Genomic DNA, 14,649 nt, shown 5'->3' with positions numbered 1-14,649 from the left:
ACATTGAATATCATCAAACTGTTTTTAAATGTAATGTAATTGCTGTCTGTAGTTTGGGGTTTCGACCCTGTACACTACACTATATTGGGACACCCCTCCAAATTATTCAATTCAGGGGTTGGGCTTGGCCCCTTAACCAGTGCACAAAGCAAGGTCCATAAAGACATGGATGAGCGAGTTTGGTGTGGAGGAACAGAGTCCTGACCTCATCCTGATAGAACACCTTTTGGATGAATTAGAGCGGAGACTGCGAGCCTTGCTTTGTGCACTGGTGTGCAGTCATGTTGGAAGAAGAAGCGGCCATCCCTAAACTGTTCCCACAAAGTTGGAGGCATGAAATTGTCCAAAATGTCTTGGTATCCTGAAGCATTAAGAGTTCCTTTCACTGGAACTAAGGGGCCAAGCCCAACCCCCCTGAATTCAATGATTTGGAGGGGTGTCCCAAAACTTTTGGCAACATAGTGTATATAGCCTATCTGTATGCATTTTCCAAAGTGCTGCCACAAAGTAGGAAGCAAATGATGGTATAAGATGTCTTTGTGTGCTGTAGCATTATGCTTTACAATATCACACAAGCAAGACTGCTGTTTTAGTGAATATCATCAGCAACCACTGTGATTCAGCAACATGCAATCGAATGTCTCACATTGCTGACACAACACTGAGTAACTGCCATTTCACTCACAATATAACGTAACTGACCCTGCAGACAATATCGAGTAACAGACATTTTAGACATAACACTGAGTAACAGTTTAGCAAATTTAAGTAGCTGCCATTTCACTCACAATATTAAGTAACCGACACTGCAGACACCTCGAATAACTGACATTGTGGACACAACATCAAATAACTGACACCGATATTTCAGATAAAATATAGCCAAATACCTTAGGGTAAATACAAAGATTGTATTCTGATCTCATCGGATTCTGATACGAATACAGTTCGGTAACATGCTAATGAAATACACCTTTCTATTTGAATATGTTAATACAATATATAATATAATATAGGGAATAAACAAAAATACTGAAAAAATGACAGCTGAGGCACTTCTATTCATCTTTTATATTTCTAGACGATTTCAATATTAACATTAAGTTAATTACTGAACAGTGAAATTCTTTCTTCCCATCCTTGGAGGGTTGGGGTCAGAACACAGGGTCAGCCATGATACAGCACCCCTGGAGCCAGAGGGGTTGGAGGGGGCATTGGCAGTGCTGGGGCTTGAACCCTGATCTTCCGGTCAACAACCCAGAGCCTTCACCACTTGTGCCACCCCCCATAACATAGATCAATCACAAACCAATGTTAATTTGATCAAAGATTCATTTTTATTACTCAAATGTACAAAATTAAGCCCATTTCAAACAAATCAAGCACCCAAGATTGCATAAAGTTCATTTACTAAATGTGAAACCTCAAAATCAGACAAAAATAACTAGCTTTAATAAAGTACAAAATCTAATTTAATTTAGGTCTCAACATCAAACAGCTTATATGTAAAACGACTGTATTCCAAACGAAATCTTAAAAAAAACAAAAAAAAAACACACACAATGTATAGATATCAAAATGTGAAGATGGGTCACTGATTAAAAGTAAACAAAACAAAACAAAACAAAACAAAAAACAAACAAACAAAAAAAAAGCAGCGACAGTGACGAGGGGAACTGATCATCATTTATATCTTCATAGATTTGGTCGTCATTTCGTCTCTCTGGCCCTTTGTGGCTGAGCAGCATTTCTGTTAAGAATAGTAATATTTAATTTTCTGCTTGGTTAAACTTTTCGAAATCGACTCGTCACAGTTGCCCTTTTTGTACAAACATAAGAGGGACGGTTTCTCATTTTGTGGTTTACCATAACGTATGATCCCCGAGAAAAAGCACTGTATTTGTGTAAAACGTGACCTATAGAAGGAGCAGCACCAAAGGAGTTTTTCCTCAACAGTCAAACGTCCAGCAGCGACTGGTTCGACATTTAGGCCCCAATTTTAGAAAAGAAAAATCCGAATTATTGAAAAGCAACGTTAGATGGACATTGAAACTGTGTTCAGAATCATTTTTTGGTCATAATTATAAAAGCACATCAGAAATGAAACATCTTCCTGCTAGTAATTGTAAGTGCAGTATGTACAAGAACTTCCGTATTAACAGCCTTAATGAGTCACCGGGAGTCCTTTTGTCCACGATTAATTTTAGAGTTTTAATACGTCGCTGTCTGGCTGCTGGGTTACTAAGAGCTCGGCTTTTTAAGTGGAATACGTTCTCCGAACACTTTGTGTTCAAGAAAATCTAGAACCACCATTTCTTATATTGCTGTAGTTTTTCTATTTTCACTGTATAACTGTAAGCCCTTAAAAAAAAAAAATGGATGAGGAGCAGAACACCACATGAAGCGGTCAGGATCTGCACAACGGAAAAGAAAAGCACCAATAATGAAAAGATTAGTTCTAGGCATGTCACCCTATTTCAGAGCAGGGAGTGATTACATGTGAACGCCCATATTTTGTGTAACATCCTAACATCGTTACTGTGTTTAAAACTCCTTTAATGAGTATAATCGTATTGCTGGGTTGACAAAACACTAGATCAGAACTCAAGAGTTGCATAAACTACTTAACTAGCATAGTCTAACAAAAAGCCCTCATCATGATGTGATGTGCTGGAGATGGCATTCTCTCTGTCTGTGTGCGCGCTTGTGTGTAAGCACATCTGGAGTATGGCAAGGCATCACATCTGACTCAAATTTAAAAACAAACCAAAATGTTTTTAAAAAACATTACAAAAAGGTGAAAAAAGGTCCTAGAAACTGCCTGTGTAAAACACAAAGTTTCACAGTTCAATTGGAGGGTCACTGAAAAGAGTAGCAAGTGTGTAACTTTTCCATTAAGAGACAGCATGAGCTTTCATGTCCTGCAGGTCAGCACGATAGAGGGATACTGCAATCTAGGGATGAATAGAGAGAGAAATTATATTAGAATCAGAAATCCAAAAAGTCAGTTGGAGTGTGAGCCCAACATCAGAGGAACAAATAATTACGACAGAATAAACATCTGACAGTGCACACCTGACATATTCCAATCTCTTCCCATCTGACAGCCTCTTTTTATTGTTTGGAGAACTTTGTGCTCCACCTTATGCCGAGTTCACACTGCATGATTTTAGCCATCGCCGACAGATGCCCAGAATCGCACAAAAATACAACAGCGCTGACCTACAGCCAATGAGAGAGCAAGATAATGGACAGCGGGAAGTTCGGGGAGGAGTTATAGACCATAATATCAGCAAGCATGGCTTCGGTTCCAAGAAAGGCTCCTGCGCGGTCTATTTGGACCCAAGAGATCACTTCCCGCTTATGTTCGGGTGTAAAACGCAGTTTGTGGACCAGACAACGGTGGTCCGACATCTTTGTGCAGTGTGAACTCGGTATTTCTGGCACTGGACAACAATGTGTTTATATTTAAAACTCCTTTTTGGTTAAACCTCCAAACTTTCTGACCATTTCTGGCGTAATCAAAACATACTCCAGTCACCATGGAGTGATGGGGATGGGGAAGATGGGGAAGGGGGGGCGGGGCTTCCAGTGGGTGAACAAATGGCTAATGCCGGCTTTTAGCTGCACAAAGTTCATAATTTACATCCTGTATGATACATGTAGCTAGCCACTTAGTTTGTTGTGGAGAACCCAAGCACCTATTTACAGTTGTAATGCTGTAATGTTTCTAAAACTGAAAGAACCTGTTTTTACTATTAATGTTGATTTGAAAAATTAGAGACTTAAGTAAATGTGGGATAATTCACTTCCTGTATGTCTTATAATTCATGATACATCAGTTCCGGTTGCATCGTCACAGTCTGTCTCAAACTTTTGAAAGTAAATAACTTCCGAAATATCACACAGATACAGAATATGTAGACAGGTCAATGCTCCTCCTGCCTGTGTGACTGCACTGGACATACTGTCTCAGAAGCAGTAACCTGGCTGCTTTGTATGTTTGTATGCTCTTCAGCAGATGCGCCACCTACTGAAATGAAACAATGGGCACAATAATGGTCACTTACATGGCTATACAGTCTCCATTTCACTGCTGCCGTTGGTCTCCTCCTTCACTGATTTTGTATCACTGGTGGTCTCTTCTACTTGAGCCAGCATGTCAGCCATCAGTGCATCCTCCAGCCTCTTCCTCACGTTGTACACCAGGTCCTCCTGCTTCCTGGAACAGAGACGAGGTGTTAAAACGGCTCAGACCACCACAGATAGCAGAAAATACTAATCACAATATACTTGTAGTATCAAACCCACTAACTAAGCGCAAGTGTACCTGATATCCTCGTCAGTCACCATGAACGCCTTACAGAGGGGCTGCGTGCTGTTGAGCCAGACTCCGGGGTTTTTCTCCACAGCAGCAGATAGCTGGCCTGTGATGGGGGCGCTGCTGGTGTGCAGTGCGCTGGCGATGGCAGACAGGAGCGTTTTATCCGAGTAGCCTGGGCCGACCCCTGCAGTGGAGGACACTTTCAGACATTACACAATTTAAAATCCAAACACGCCACTTGTTTGCAGTCATTAAAAGCCATTACGTTAAATTACATTACACAGATGCTGTTTACCATCTGCTATGCTTTTATTCAAATGAAGCAAGTGTGTGGGCACGAAACACGGGGATAAAGATAGCATAATGTTGTGTCTTGCAGAAGGTATACTATACAGGTGAGCGGGCGAGAGATGGGCCGTAGCTAAAGTGACTTTGAGCGTGCACAAACGCAATCTGCGTTAGGAATAGTTAACTGGGATGGCTCTATAACTGAAGTGATTAGCAGTGAAATCTGTTAATGCAATTAAAAAACAAACTGCTCGAGCCTGTGAGCTTTTAGGTATGTGTTTGGCACACAAATCAGCAAGATTAAATAAACTTAGTGATGCGATAGTTAAACCTGCTAATTCAACACAAACTTTATCTGGTTTAAATCGTCCCTATGAATGATGTTATCGAATTGAACATCTGGTCAAACAAATCCTTAAATGTTCCTCACCTTGAAGGCCTTTGGGAAGGTCCATGGTCTTCATCAACTCTTCAGCTATGTCATACACATTCAGTCCACTTAGTTTCTTCTCCCAGAAAAGCTGTAAAGAGGCAGAAAGAGGTCTAAATATTATATAACACAAAATCTGACACACTAATGTGAAGTTATACAGACTAACTGCATAACAAACATCATTCTTTCATTTTTAACATGACAATTTGTGATGTACTGGGGAAAGAAAAAGGACCAAGAACTGTATAGTAACCTGTCTTGGCTGATCAACAGCTTTTTGTGGGTCTGTCTTGACTTTGTTGTTGGGATGGTTTGTGACTTTTGTAACAGGCTGCTTGAAGATAGACGCTGTCTGTCGCACCGGGAGAGAGGTGTTTAAATCAGGCTTACCCTTAGGGGGAAAAAAAAAAAAAAAGATGAAAGATTGAGATGATGTTTTGTAATTTTTTTAGTAAAAGTAGAAGCAAATAAAAACAGATTGAGCTTTTTTCTCAGATTCCGTACATAATCTAACTGCCATTCACCATCAGTAAATATACACCGATCAGCCATAACATTATGAGCACTGAGAGATGAGGAGATAGTCAGTCTTATTCACTTCATCATGGCACCTGTTAGTGGGTGGGATATATCAGGCAGCAAGTGAACATTTTGTCCTCAAAGTTGATGTGTTAGAAGCAGGAAAAATGGACAAGCGTAAGGATTTGAGCGAGTTTGACGAAGAGCCAAATTGTGATGGCTAGACCACTGGATCAGAGCATCTCCAAAACTGCAGCTCTTGTGGGGTGTTCCTGGTCTGCAGTGGTCAGTATCTATCAAAAGTGTTCCAAGGAAGGAACAGTGGTGAACCAGCAACAGCGTCATGGGCGGTCAAGGCTCACTGATGCACGTGGGGAGAGAAGGCTGGACCGTGTGAGTCCGATCCAACAGACGAGCTACTGTTGCTCAAATTACTGAAGAAGTTAATGCTGGTTCTGATAGAAAGGTGTCAGAATACACAGTGCATGATGGGTCAGGGCTGTTTTGGCAGCAAAACAGGGACCAACACAATATTAGGCAGGTGGTCATAATGTTATGCCTGATCGGTGTAGAAGCAGGTTTAGTATGGACTGCAAGCTTTCACTGACAGCATTATATAACTCCGGGGTGGACATAAAAAGTAGCTTAAACACCTGGGACGAGAAGATTGTTATTCATAGTTGTAGCAGGCTCAGACAGCTAGGGTGTTTTCGTTCAACAACCATAAAAATCAAAAACCATTCTAGCTACTGCCTTCTCCACTGGGCCACTTACACAGCCTGCCCATGATAACTGATGATGTGAAGACCTAGCACTTCAGAAAATGCAATAAAACTAAATGCATCAAATCTATGCTCCTTTAGAAGCCATATTACAGGAAAAGAGAGACGTAATAGAGGATAAGATCAATGTTCAAATAGCGTTGTATTAAGTATCACCTGCTTAATAGAAAGCTGAAATTTGCATGCTGAGTTTCATAAAATGGCCGTTTTACAAAACGCGAGCATCAAACTGTCACACCGACACTTTGTGTATTATGATCCTTTTTAATGTTTGTACTTCTTAACTACATTTCTTTTACAGGTTTAAGCATCTTTTCGTATCGTATGTTCGTATCGTGTAACGGAGCAATGAATGGACTCCCTATCTCGTAGAATGACGTGACCTACCCTGTTCTGACCGCTGTGCTCATAGCGTAGGCGCTGTCTGTTTTTGTTCAGTTTGCTCATGATCATTTTGCCAGTACGAAAGTCGAAGGAGCTCAGGTCCATGGAGCTGCCGAGATAACGGGCCAGTTGGGGCTTACTCCGAAATTTCTTTCCTGTGGGACTGTGGGGAGAGAAAAAGACAGTGCGGTCAAAGAGGGGGCTCATAATGTAGAGACCATACAGCTGGAAGAGTGTACAAAAGGTTCACAAGTAATGTGATGACATTTGAGAGAAAGATAAGAGGATGTAAATTGGCTTAAGTGAAATTGAGGGAATCGTTTAAACCAAACAAACATGAGGAAGGAAAGGTCCTTTTCATTCTGTCGCAGTCGGTTTGACAAAACAGCACCTAACGCCATGGTTCACAACAACCACACTATATTTGCCAAAAGTTTTGGGACACCCCTCCAAAATCATTGAATTCGGGTGTCGTTTTGGCAATACAGTGTACTTTATAACCGAGTTTATTAATACAGAAGTGAATCAATTCCACAAACTCTGCTTTTTGGAGCTCTTTGTGCATCTTCTCGTGTTGTTGACACTCTGGTGTTGCTACTAATTAGGTTATTTATACCAGCTAAACCGATAGCACATGTTCAAAGCTAATCAAGTAAGCCGCTAAATTAAACCAGTAAAGTGTAATAGTTACTCGAAATTTATTTTGAAGCGACTAACAAAGTTCGGTTTTCGGAGCGCTAAACGTTAGCTAGCGTTACCAATACTGCTAACAACACTGGGTAGCGTGCCAGGTAGCTAACGTTAGCTAAACCCTCGTGCGCAGTAATAATACCATCAGATGAAGACGCAAACATTACGTAGCGTTTTTTTTTTTTTTTTTACTCTTTAAAATTTTCCGTATAAACATGTCGGTTAGGTATCGTTTAATTGTATCGCAATGTTGCTAATGCTCCCCTCCCAACAGCTAGCAACGTTGTCCAGCTAAGCTAACTAGCTTTTATCTCCACTGGCTAATCCAGCAACAGTACCTAAAATAATAGACATCGCTTTTCCCCGCGGACAAGCCCGACTTTCTGGTCACTTCTTCCCTTTTCCAACCATTTGGGAGAGCCGAGCACTCCCACCTTTTCCTCTCCATGCTTCCCAGCGGAGGTTTGGCTTGTACAACTGGACGAAAAATAAATTTGGGTTGCGATGTTGCTTGAATTGTTCTTCTTCTTTATATCACACGCCGCTCTTCTCACCTTATGACCCCCCTACCCGCTCCACACTGTGAGCCGAACAACCAGAGTCGACTCCCAGTTCACTCATTTGACACCATAAAATAAAACGGAATTCGTGTTCAGAAGTGAGTCACTTCATGTGAATCGATACTGTGAACATTGGTTCCTTATTTTGGAACAATACAATAGAATAGTTGTATCTTTTAACGCTATTCGAGGGCCGTGAAAACATGAAAATAAAGGTGATCAAGCAAGTCCCTGTTAATAATCTGTTAATTACTCGTTCATTTTTAGTCCCTGGGAGCTTATCCCAGGAATACACTATATTGCCAAAAGTTTTGGGACACCCCTCCAAATCATTTGATTCAGGTGTTGTTTTTCAGGGGTTAAGATGGTTTGGACATGTTCAGAGGAGGGAGAGTGAGTATAATGGTAGGAGAATGTTGGACATGAAGCTGCCAGGCAGGAGGCCAAAAGAGGAAGGCCAAAGAGGAGGTATATGGATGTAATAAATGAGGATATGTAGCTAGTGGGTGCAAGGATTGAGGATGTAGAAGATAGGGATAGGTGGAGAGAGATGATTCGCTGTGGCCACCCCTGAAGGGAAAAGCCGAAAGACGAAGAAGAAAGCGGCTTGGCCCCTTAGTTTCAGTGAAATGAACTCTTAATGCTTCAGCATACCAATGGACAACTTCATGCTCCCAACATTGTGGGAACAGTTTGGTGATGACCCCTTCCTGTTCCAACATGACTGCCCACCAGTGCACAAAGTCCTGACCTTGTTTTCATAAGAGCATGGATTATTCCTGAGCAGCTACAAACAAAAAATGGGTTAATTACAAATTTCTGTCTTCATTTATATAGCAAAGCATAAAGGACTGTGATAATGACAAGTTGTATAAGATAGGAAAGCTAGAGATAAAGATTAAGATGTAAATAAATCTGAATGAAAGACAACCCTGTCACATTTATTTTCTAACAATTCAATCCATAAAACATGGCTGGTTTGAAGCATGCGTTAGAATTTAAGCATCTGTTAGCAAAAAATTTGGCATCACAACAAGACAATATGTAAAAGAGTGTTAAATTTAGAGAATTTCTCCAACAGTGATACTCTTTTTATAAAAGAACAAAGTAGAGCTGTGATTTTTAAAATCCCACACCTGACACACATTATATTGCCAAAAGTTTTGGGACACCCCTACAAATCATTGAATTCGGGTGTTGGGCTCAGCCCCTTAGTTCCAGTGAAAGGAACTCTTAATGCTTCAGCATACCAAGACATTTTGTGGGAACAGTTTGGGGATGACCCCTTCCTGTTCCAACATGACTGCACACTAGTACACAAAGTAAAGACATGGATGAGTGAGTTTGGTGTGGAGGAACTTGACTGGAGTCCTGACCTCACCCCGATAGAACACCTTTGGGATGAATTAGAGCAGAGACGGTGAGCCAGACCTTCTCATCCAACATTGGTTCCTGACCTCACAAATGCGCTTTCTAGAGGAATGGTCAAAAATTCCCATAAACACACTCCTAATCCTTGTGGAAAACCGCTCCCCAGAAGATTTGAAGCTGTTATAGGTGAAAAGAGTGGGCCAACTCCATATAACATTCATGTGCATGTACTGGCAGACATCCCAAAACTTTTGCCAATATAGTGTATGTATATACATGTTCAATTCTTTTTAAGATTACTAAAAACATCTATGGAAATAGATTCATGATACTTAAAGGCTGTTTTTATAGTCGTGTCAGTAGAACCTTTGACCTTTAAATGTTATATTTTATCCACTAAGCGAACACCAGCAGATCAGCATCCTAAACTTTCTAGATCTTAATTATTGTAGGTGTCATGTATTAATAGGTAGTAACACTATTTTAAATGTCCAGGGGAGGTTTATGTGTAAGGAATTGAGACAGATGCATAGAGAAACTGTTCTATAATTGTAAGTAATCACAATGGATTGTTTATTCAGGGAAATGAGTCTGTAAGAAGAAACAAATCTACAAATGTAGCAAGATGTTCAGTGTTGTAAATCGTCATACCAGAATTCATATTTGTATCACAAGAATTGCTTTATTTTACATTTACAACAAGAACAGAAACAGGAAGATGGACTGTCCCAAAAAAGAAAATCAGATATCCATTAGCACTTGTTAAAAGAAAGATGTTGATGAACCCAGTGCATGCAGCAGAGCTGTGGCCATGAATCTTCAGTTATCTCTGGGTCGATCTTTCTCCCAGCAGCAGAACGTTGGACCTGCAGACAAATCCGCACGAATGACTCAGTTTCCATTGGGAACGTCTTTATTACAGTGAAGTGAGGCTCGTTACGGATCACACTGCCGCACACCATTATTTCAGCTCTTCTTGTGCCGTTATTCTTGCCTCTTGAACCGACAAAGCATACGTCAAGAACATGCATTTCATTCTAAGTGCTGTATGACTGTGCCCTTTTGCCATACACTCAAACAAAACCCACAAACCTAGGCGCATCTTCTCAGTGGGTTTGAGGGTCTTACAAGGAAGTTGTGTGGTGGTAAAGAAGAAAACCCCATGTTTCAAATGACCTTTACCTTATTACACCACAGCGCTGCTGAATTCGTCAGACTGATTAGTCAGAAGGTGTTAAGGAATTTTCTATAACATCAGCTGTGAAAGTAGCTCAATACAAAAGAGCAGGATTACAATAATGCACTTCTTCTAATATGATTTAATTGTTTAATTGCTGACTCACTGGCACTCCCATGGCAGGCGCTCCACATAAGCAAAGACTAATAACAAACTTTGTTATCTAAGAAAAACAAACTCTGCTATGAAGCCTGCTCAGTCCAACACCACTGGGAAAAAAAAAAACTTCAGGCTGATGCATAACGTGTTACTATAAATGGCTAAAAAATGGTGAGGAATAAAATGCTCTGAGGCATGTCGTTGATTAATTTCCTACAACAACAATGCCACATCATTTATTTCTCTTCCTTACTTACTTAAAGCACATTTTTTGAAGCATGAAAGAAATAGTCGAACCCTTGCTGCTTTAGCCACCAGATCAGTAGATCATCAATAGCTTTTTCAGCACCCAGGAGATTATTATCAGCTTTCCTGAACACCAGGTGGCAGTAATGTGCACAATGTTGAAAAGCTTTGACCTGTAAACCCTTTGTCCTTACACTACATGCATCAGTATCGATGTTATAAATATAAAAAGATCACTTTGTGCAGAGAAGCATTGTTGTGCTGAAACATCACTGAGCCTCTCAGTTCAAGTGAAATAGTAAGGCTACAGTTACACAGAGACATCCTATACAGTCATGTGCTCTAACTTTGTGGCCACACTTTGGGGAAGACCCACATATGGGTGTAAAGGTCAGGCGTCCACAAACCTTCGGCCACATAATGCACACATTATGTCACATATCACAGTTTGTGAAATCTGTCGAAGTTCTGAGTGTAAACATCCTACTAGTTCATCTCAACTGTATGCGATCTTTAACAGATATATTATCTATATAGAGGTAAAGTAAATCATCATGATAAGCAGTATGGTTTAGATATTACCATAAATAAGCTTAGCACAAAGTGATCTACTGGAAAACCTCGCCGCAGAATTTAAACCAATCCCCTGTGTTCTGATCACTTACACAATTCTTAGAATTTTCCATATTGACAAAGTTAGGAGCTGTTAATGTCAGTGTTTAGCGTTTATGTCTTTTGCAAGAACTGACTTCGAGTAAATGAATTTGCTTCTCACGTCCCAAACCGACGCAGAACACTTACATGGAAATCCGCACACATTTAGTCCTTCTTGAACTTGCCATTGATGTACGGCACATAGTCCAGGATCAGTCGCCAGTCTGTAAAGTGGATGACTCCAATGCCTGCAACGCCTCCCCATACAGCCAGCGTGGGAACCCTGCGACACAACAGAGTACATAAACACAAAGATGAGTCGACTGAAAACGAGCAAGCCAGTCTAACCAACAGGACTTAACGTACAACGCAGAAAAGATCCATAAATTACCTCCTAATTAATACACACAATAACATTGTAGATATGCTGTATCTCAATCACAACTCCAACTGACTGTAGAAGACATTCATCACACACTCTGGTGTTTATTATATATATAATAATGTATAATAACACTCTCCGGTGTCAGCCAGATGAGGATGAGGTTCCCTTTTCAGTCTGGTTCCTCTCAATGTTTCTTCCTCCTACCATCTAAAGGAGTTTTTCCTTTCCAGTCACCTCAGACTTGCTCACTAGGGATGATTTTGTCAAACATTAATCTTAGACTGTTGTACTATGTGTCTTATGTTCTGTAAAGCTGCTTTGAGACAATGTCCATTGTTAAAAGCGCTATATAAATAAAACTGAATTGAACTGAATAAATGATCATCTCTGGAGTACCTCAGGGCTTCACCTTGGGCTCACCTTTGTTTTCATCGAGATAACATCCTCTTGCTTCTTTTTGCTAGTATTCTGGATATGTTTCAAATGCGATCATGTCTTTTGTTTTGATCCATGGAAAATGTATAACAGACAGTTGATTAACCAATTTAAAGCCTTATTTAATTCATTTAAAAGCTGTCTGTAGCATCATCATGTGAACCCCTGAATCATTTACAAAGCCAATTTGCATCCATCCATTTTCTATACCTGCTTTATTTCTAATTAGGGTCACGGGGATCTGCTGGAGCCTATCCCAGCACACATTCGGCGAAAGGCAGGGGTAACACCATGGACAGGTGGCCAGTCCATCACAGGGAGACACAGACAGACAATCACACACACTCGTGGGCAATTTAGGATTACCAATCAACCTACATGTATTTGGACTGTTGGGGGAAACCGAAGTAAACCCACACATGCCTGTTCAAACCCGGGACCTTCTTGCTGTGCTAACCACTAAGCCACCATGCTGCCCAGCCCAACTAGTCTAACTTTAAGCATAAAACCCCATGGATATGTGAGCTGTTAGAGTGTCTGACATTAGTAATAAGACACTGGACTTTCTCACAGTAATCTGCCAAGTTATGTGAATCATCAGAGACAAGTTGTGTCCTTAGTTTATGAGTATGATCTGTGGCATGAAAGGAATCTGTGGGTCAGATCAAAACTCTTATATCTGATGCAGATATATCATCCATTTCAGAAGGAAAACCCACTGGATGACAATCATGCTGTAGTGTTATGGTCAGACATTCTGCATATTAGTCCAGGAAACCGATACTGTCGATCAAAATACGTAATATCATTACTTATAACCCAGGAGGAGAAACTGTAGAGTAGATGAACACACCAGGACCTCGCTGTCCTCGACCGAAACACGCCAGTTAGCAACATGCTAGGTCAACAAGGACACAACCGTCTCACTGACTGAAAAAGGCTTAACCTCAGTATAACACACAATACAGTCAGCAACACAACCTGAAACAACTTACCACGCCTTTCCAATGGAGACATATTTCTGTCCTATTAATTTCGAGAGCATTTTTTTTTAGGAGAGTCTTTCTGTTCACAACCTGACAGTTGAAAATTAAGCTCAGGCAGAACCAATATGGCGCCTAACGGTGACGACTAAATACATGCGACCGACCGCAACCGGAAGTTAACAGAAATAAAAACAATAAAAAAGAAAAGTTTTTTTTAATCTATCTATCTATCTATCTATCTATCGAGATAGAAATATAACCCAGGAATACACTATATTGCCAAAAGTTTTGGGACATCCCTCCAAATCACTGAATTCAGAGGTTGTTTTTCAGGGGTTGATCTCGGCCCCTTAGTTCTAAAGAAAGGAACTCTTAATGCTTCAGCTTCATACCAAGACATTTTGGATAATTTTTTGGCTCCCTACTTTGTGGGAACAGTTTGGGGATGACCCCTTCCTGTTCCAACATGACTGCACACCAGTGCACAAAGCAAGGTCCATAAAGACATGGATGAGTGACCTCAACCTTTGGGATGAATTAGAGCGGAGACTGTGAGCCAGGCCTTCGCATTCAACATCAGTGCCTGACCTCACAAATGTGAGGAATGGTCAAAAATTCCCATAAACACACTCCTAAACCTTGTGGAAAGCCTTCCCAGATGAGTGGAAGCTGTTATAGCTGCAAAGAGTGGGCCAGCATATAAGGGCAGATGTCCCAAAACTTTTGGCAATATAGTGTGTGCGCATCAGATGCTCATCCCGTTATTAGATACTTACAGTGTCAATAATCGAATCCTTTCAATGATGACACCAGGAGGCGGAAAAATCATCACCCAAATTGATTAAATTGAATATTTTTGCCCTCTGCAGTTATCCAAATCCAGTACACTCACTTTAACCAATGGAGTTTTGGTCTTTTTTCCACATTTACCCTTGGATTTATGTGCAGACATTCTGAGCTTCAAAAGCATTCAGGTAGTTTCTTATGCCACACAAAAGATTACAGGGAATAAGGTTTTGATATCCAAATTAAAATGTTTGACATGTTTTTGAATCAATGCTTTAGGACACACACACTTTCATTAAACTTAGAGTGCAATGAGAACGGTGATTGCCTGTTTTTCATCTTGTTCATGTTTGTGGTTTTATATTTGTTTATACTTGATAATAGATCCAACAGGGTATAACATGATGAACTGATACAAATAATATCCACAGGGTTAAAACTTCCTGTAGATATGGGAAGGGGTTGCTCAA

The 14,649-nt window shown here is 40.5% G+C and overlaps 2 protein-coding genes across 5 annotated transcripts; both read right to left on the bottom strand.

Annotated features, from left to right (window-relative positions):
* Window positions 1-2,325: 2,325 nt before the first annotated feature.
* Window positions 2,326-8,021, bottom strand: mbd3a (methyl-CpG binding domain protein 3a). 4 transcript variants are annotated; one of them, XM_058418665.1, is made up of 7 exons: window positions 7,759-8,021; window positions 6,734-6,893; window positions 5,299-5,436; window positions 5,043-5,133; window positions 4,331-4,523; window positions 4,071-4,222; window positions 2,326-2,954 (listed from the first exon to the last, which is right to left on the bottom strand). In XM_058418665.1, exons 1-6 carry the CDS (start codon window positions 7,866-7,868, stop codon window positions 4,075-4,077), a joined length of 840 nt encoding a protein of 279 aa, XP_058274648.1. In that variant the 5' UTR covers window positions 7,869-8,021; the 3' UTR covers window positions 2,326-2,954; window positions 4,071-4,074. The 4 variants fall into 4 exon arrangements, with proteins under 4 accessions (XP_058274648.1, XP_058274649.1, XP_058274650.1 ...); XM_058418666.1 differs by having other exon boundaries at window positions 4,331-4,508; window positions 7,759-8,020; XM_058418667.1 differs by having other exon boundaries at window positions 7,855-8,018.
* Window positions 8,022-9,900: 1,879 nt separating this feature from the next.
* Window positions 9,901-13,561, bottom strand: LOC131370987 (cytochrome b-c1 complex subunit 10). Its single transcript, XM_058418669.1, has 3 exons — window positions 13,403-13,561; window positions 11,735-11,870; window positions 9,901-10,217 (listed from the first exon to the last, which is right to left on the bottom strand). The coding sequence occupies exons 1-2, from the start codon at window positions 13,450-13,452 to the stop codon at window positions 11,753-11,755; spliced, it is 168 nt and encodes a 55-aa protein (XP_058274652.1). The 5' UTR covers window positions 13,453-13,561; the 3' UTR covers window positions 9,901-10,217; window positions 11,735-11,752.
* Window positions 13,562-14,649: the final 1,088 nt, after the last annotated feature.

The sequence above is a fragment of the Hemibagrus wyckioides genome, linkage group LG20 (assembly GCF_019097595.1).
Source record: "Hemibagrus wyckioides isolate EC202008001 linkage group LG20, SWU_Hwy_1.0, whole genome shotgun sequence".
In the NCBI taxonomy this organism is placed as follows: Eukaryota; Metazoa; Chordata; class Actinopteri; order Siluriformes; family Bagridae; genus Hemibagrus; species Hemibagrus wyckioides.
Note: the sequence above shows the minus strand (reverse complement) of the source record. Positions and strands in the feature narration are given on the sequence as shown.

What these genes read in the sequence shown, in the direction of transcription:
- mbd3a (XM_058418665.1), bottom strand. Translation starts at nt 7,868, where the DNA reads ATGGAGAGGAAAAGGTGGGAGTGCTCGGCTCTCCCAAATGGTTGGAAA. An exon ending in AGCACAGCGGTCAGAACAGG is followed by an intron (nt 5,437 to 6,733) that starts GTAGGTCACGTC and finishes TTTCCCCCTAAG; the next exon opens with GGTAAGCCTGATTTAAACAC. An exon ending in CTGTTGATCAGCCAAGACAG is followed by an intron (nt 5,134 to 5,298) that starts GTTACTATACAG and finishes GCCTCTTTACAG; the next exon opens with CTTTTCTGGGAGAAGAAACT.
- LOC131370987 (XM_058418669.1), bottom strand. Translation starts at nt 13,452, where the DNA reads ATGCTCTCGAAATTAATAGGACAGAAATATGTCTCCATTGGAAAGGCG. An exon ending in GTCTCCATTGGAAAGGCGTG is followed by an intron (nt 11,871 to 13,402) that starts GTAAGTTGTTTC and finishes GTTGTGTCGCAG; the next exon opens with GGTTCCCACGCTGGCTGTAT.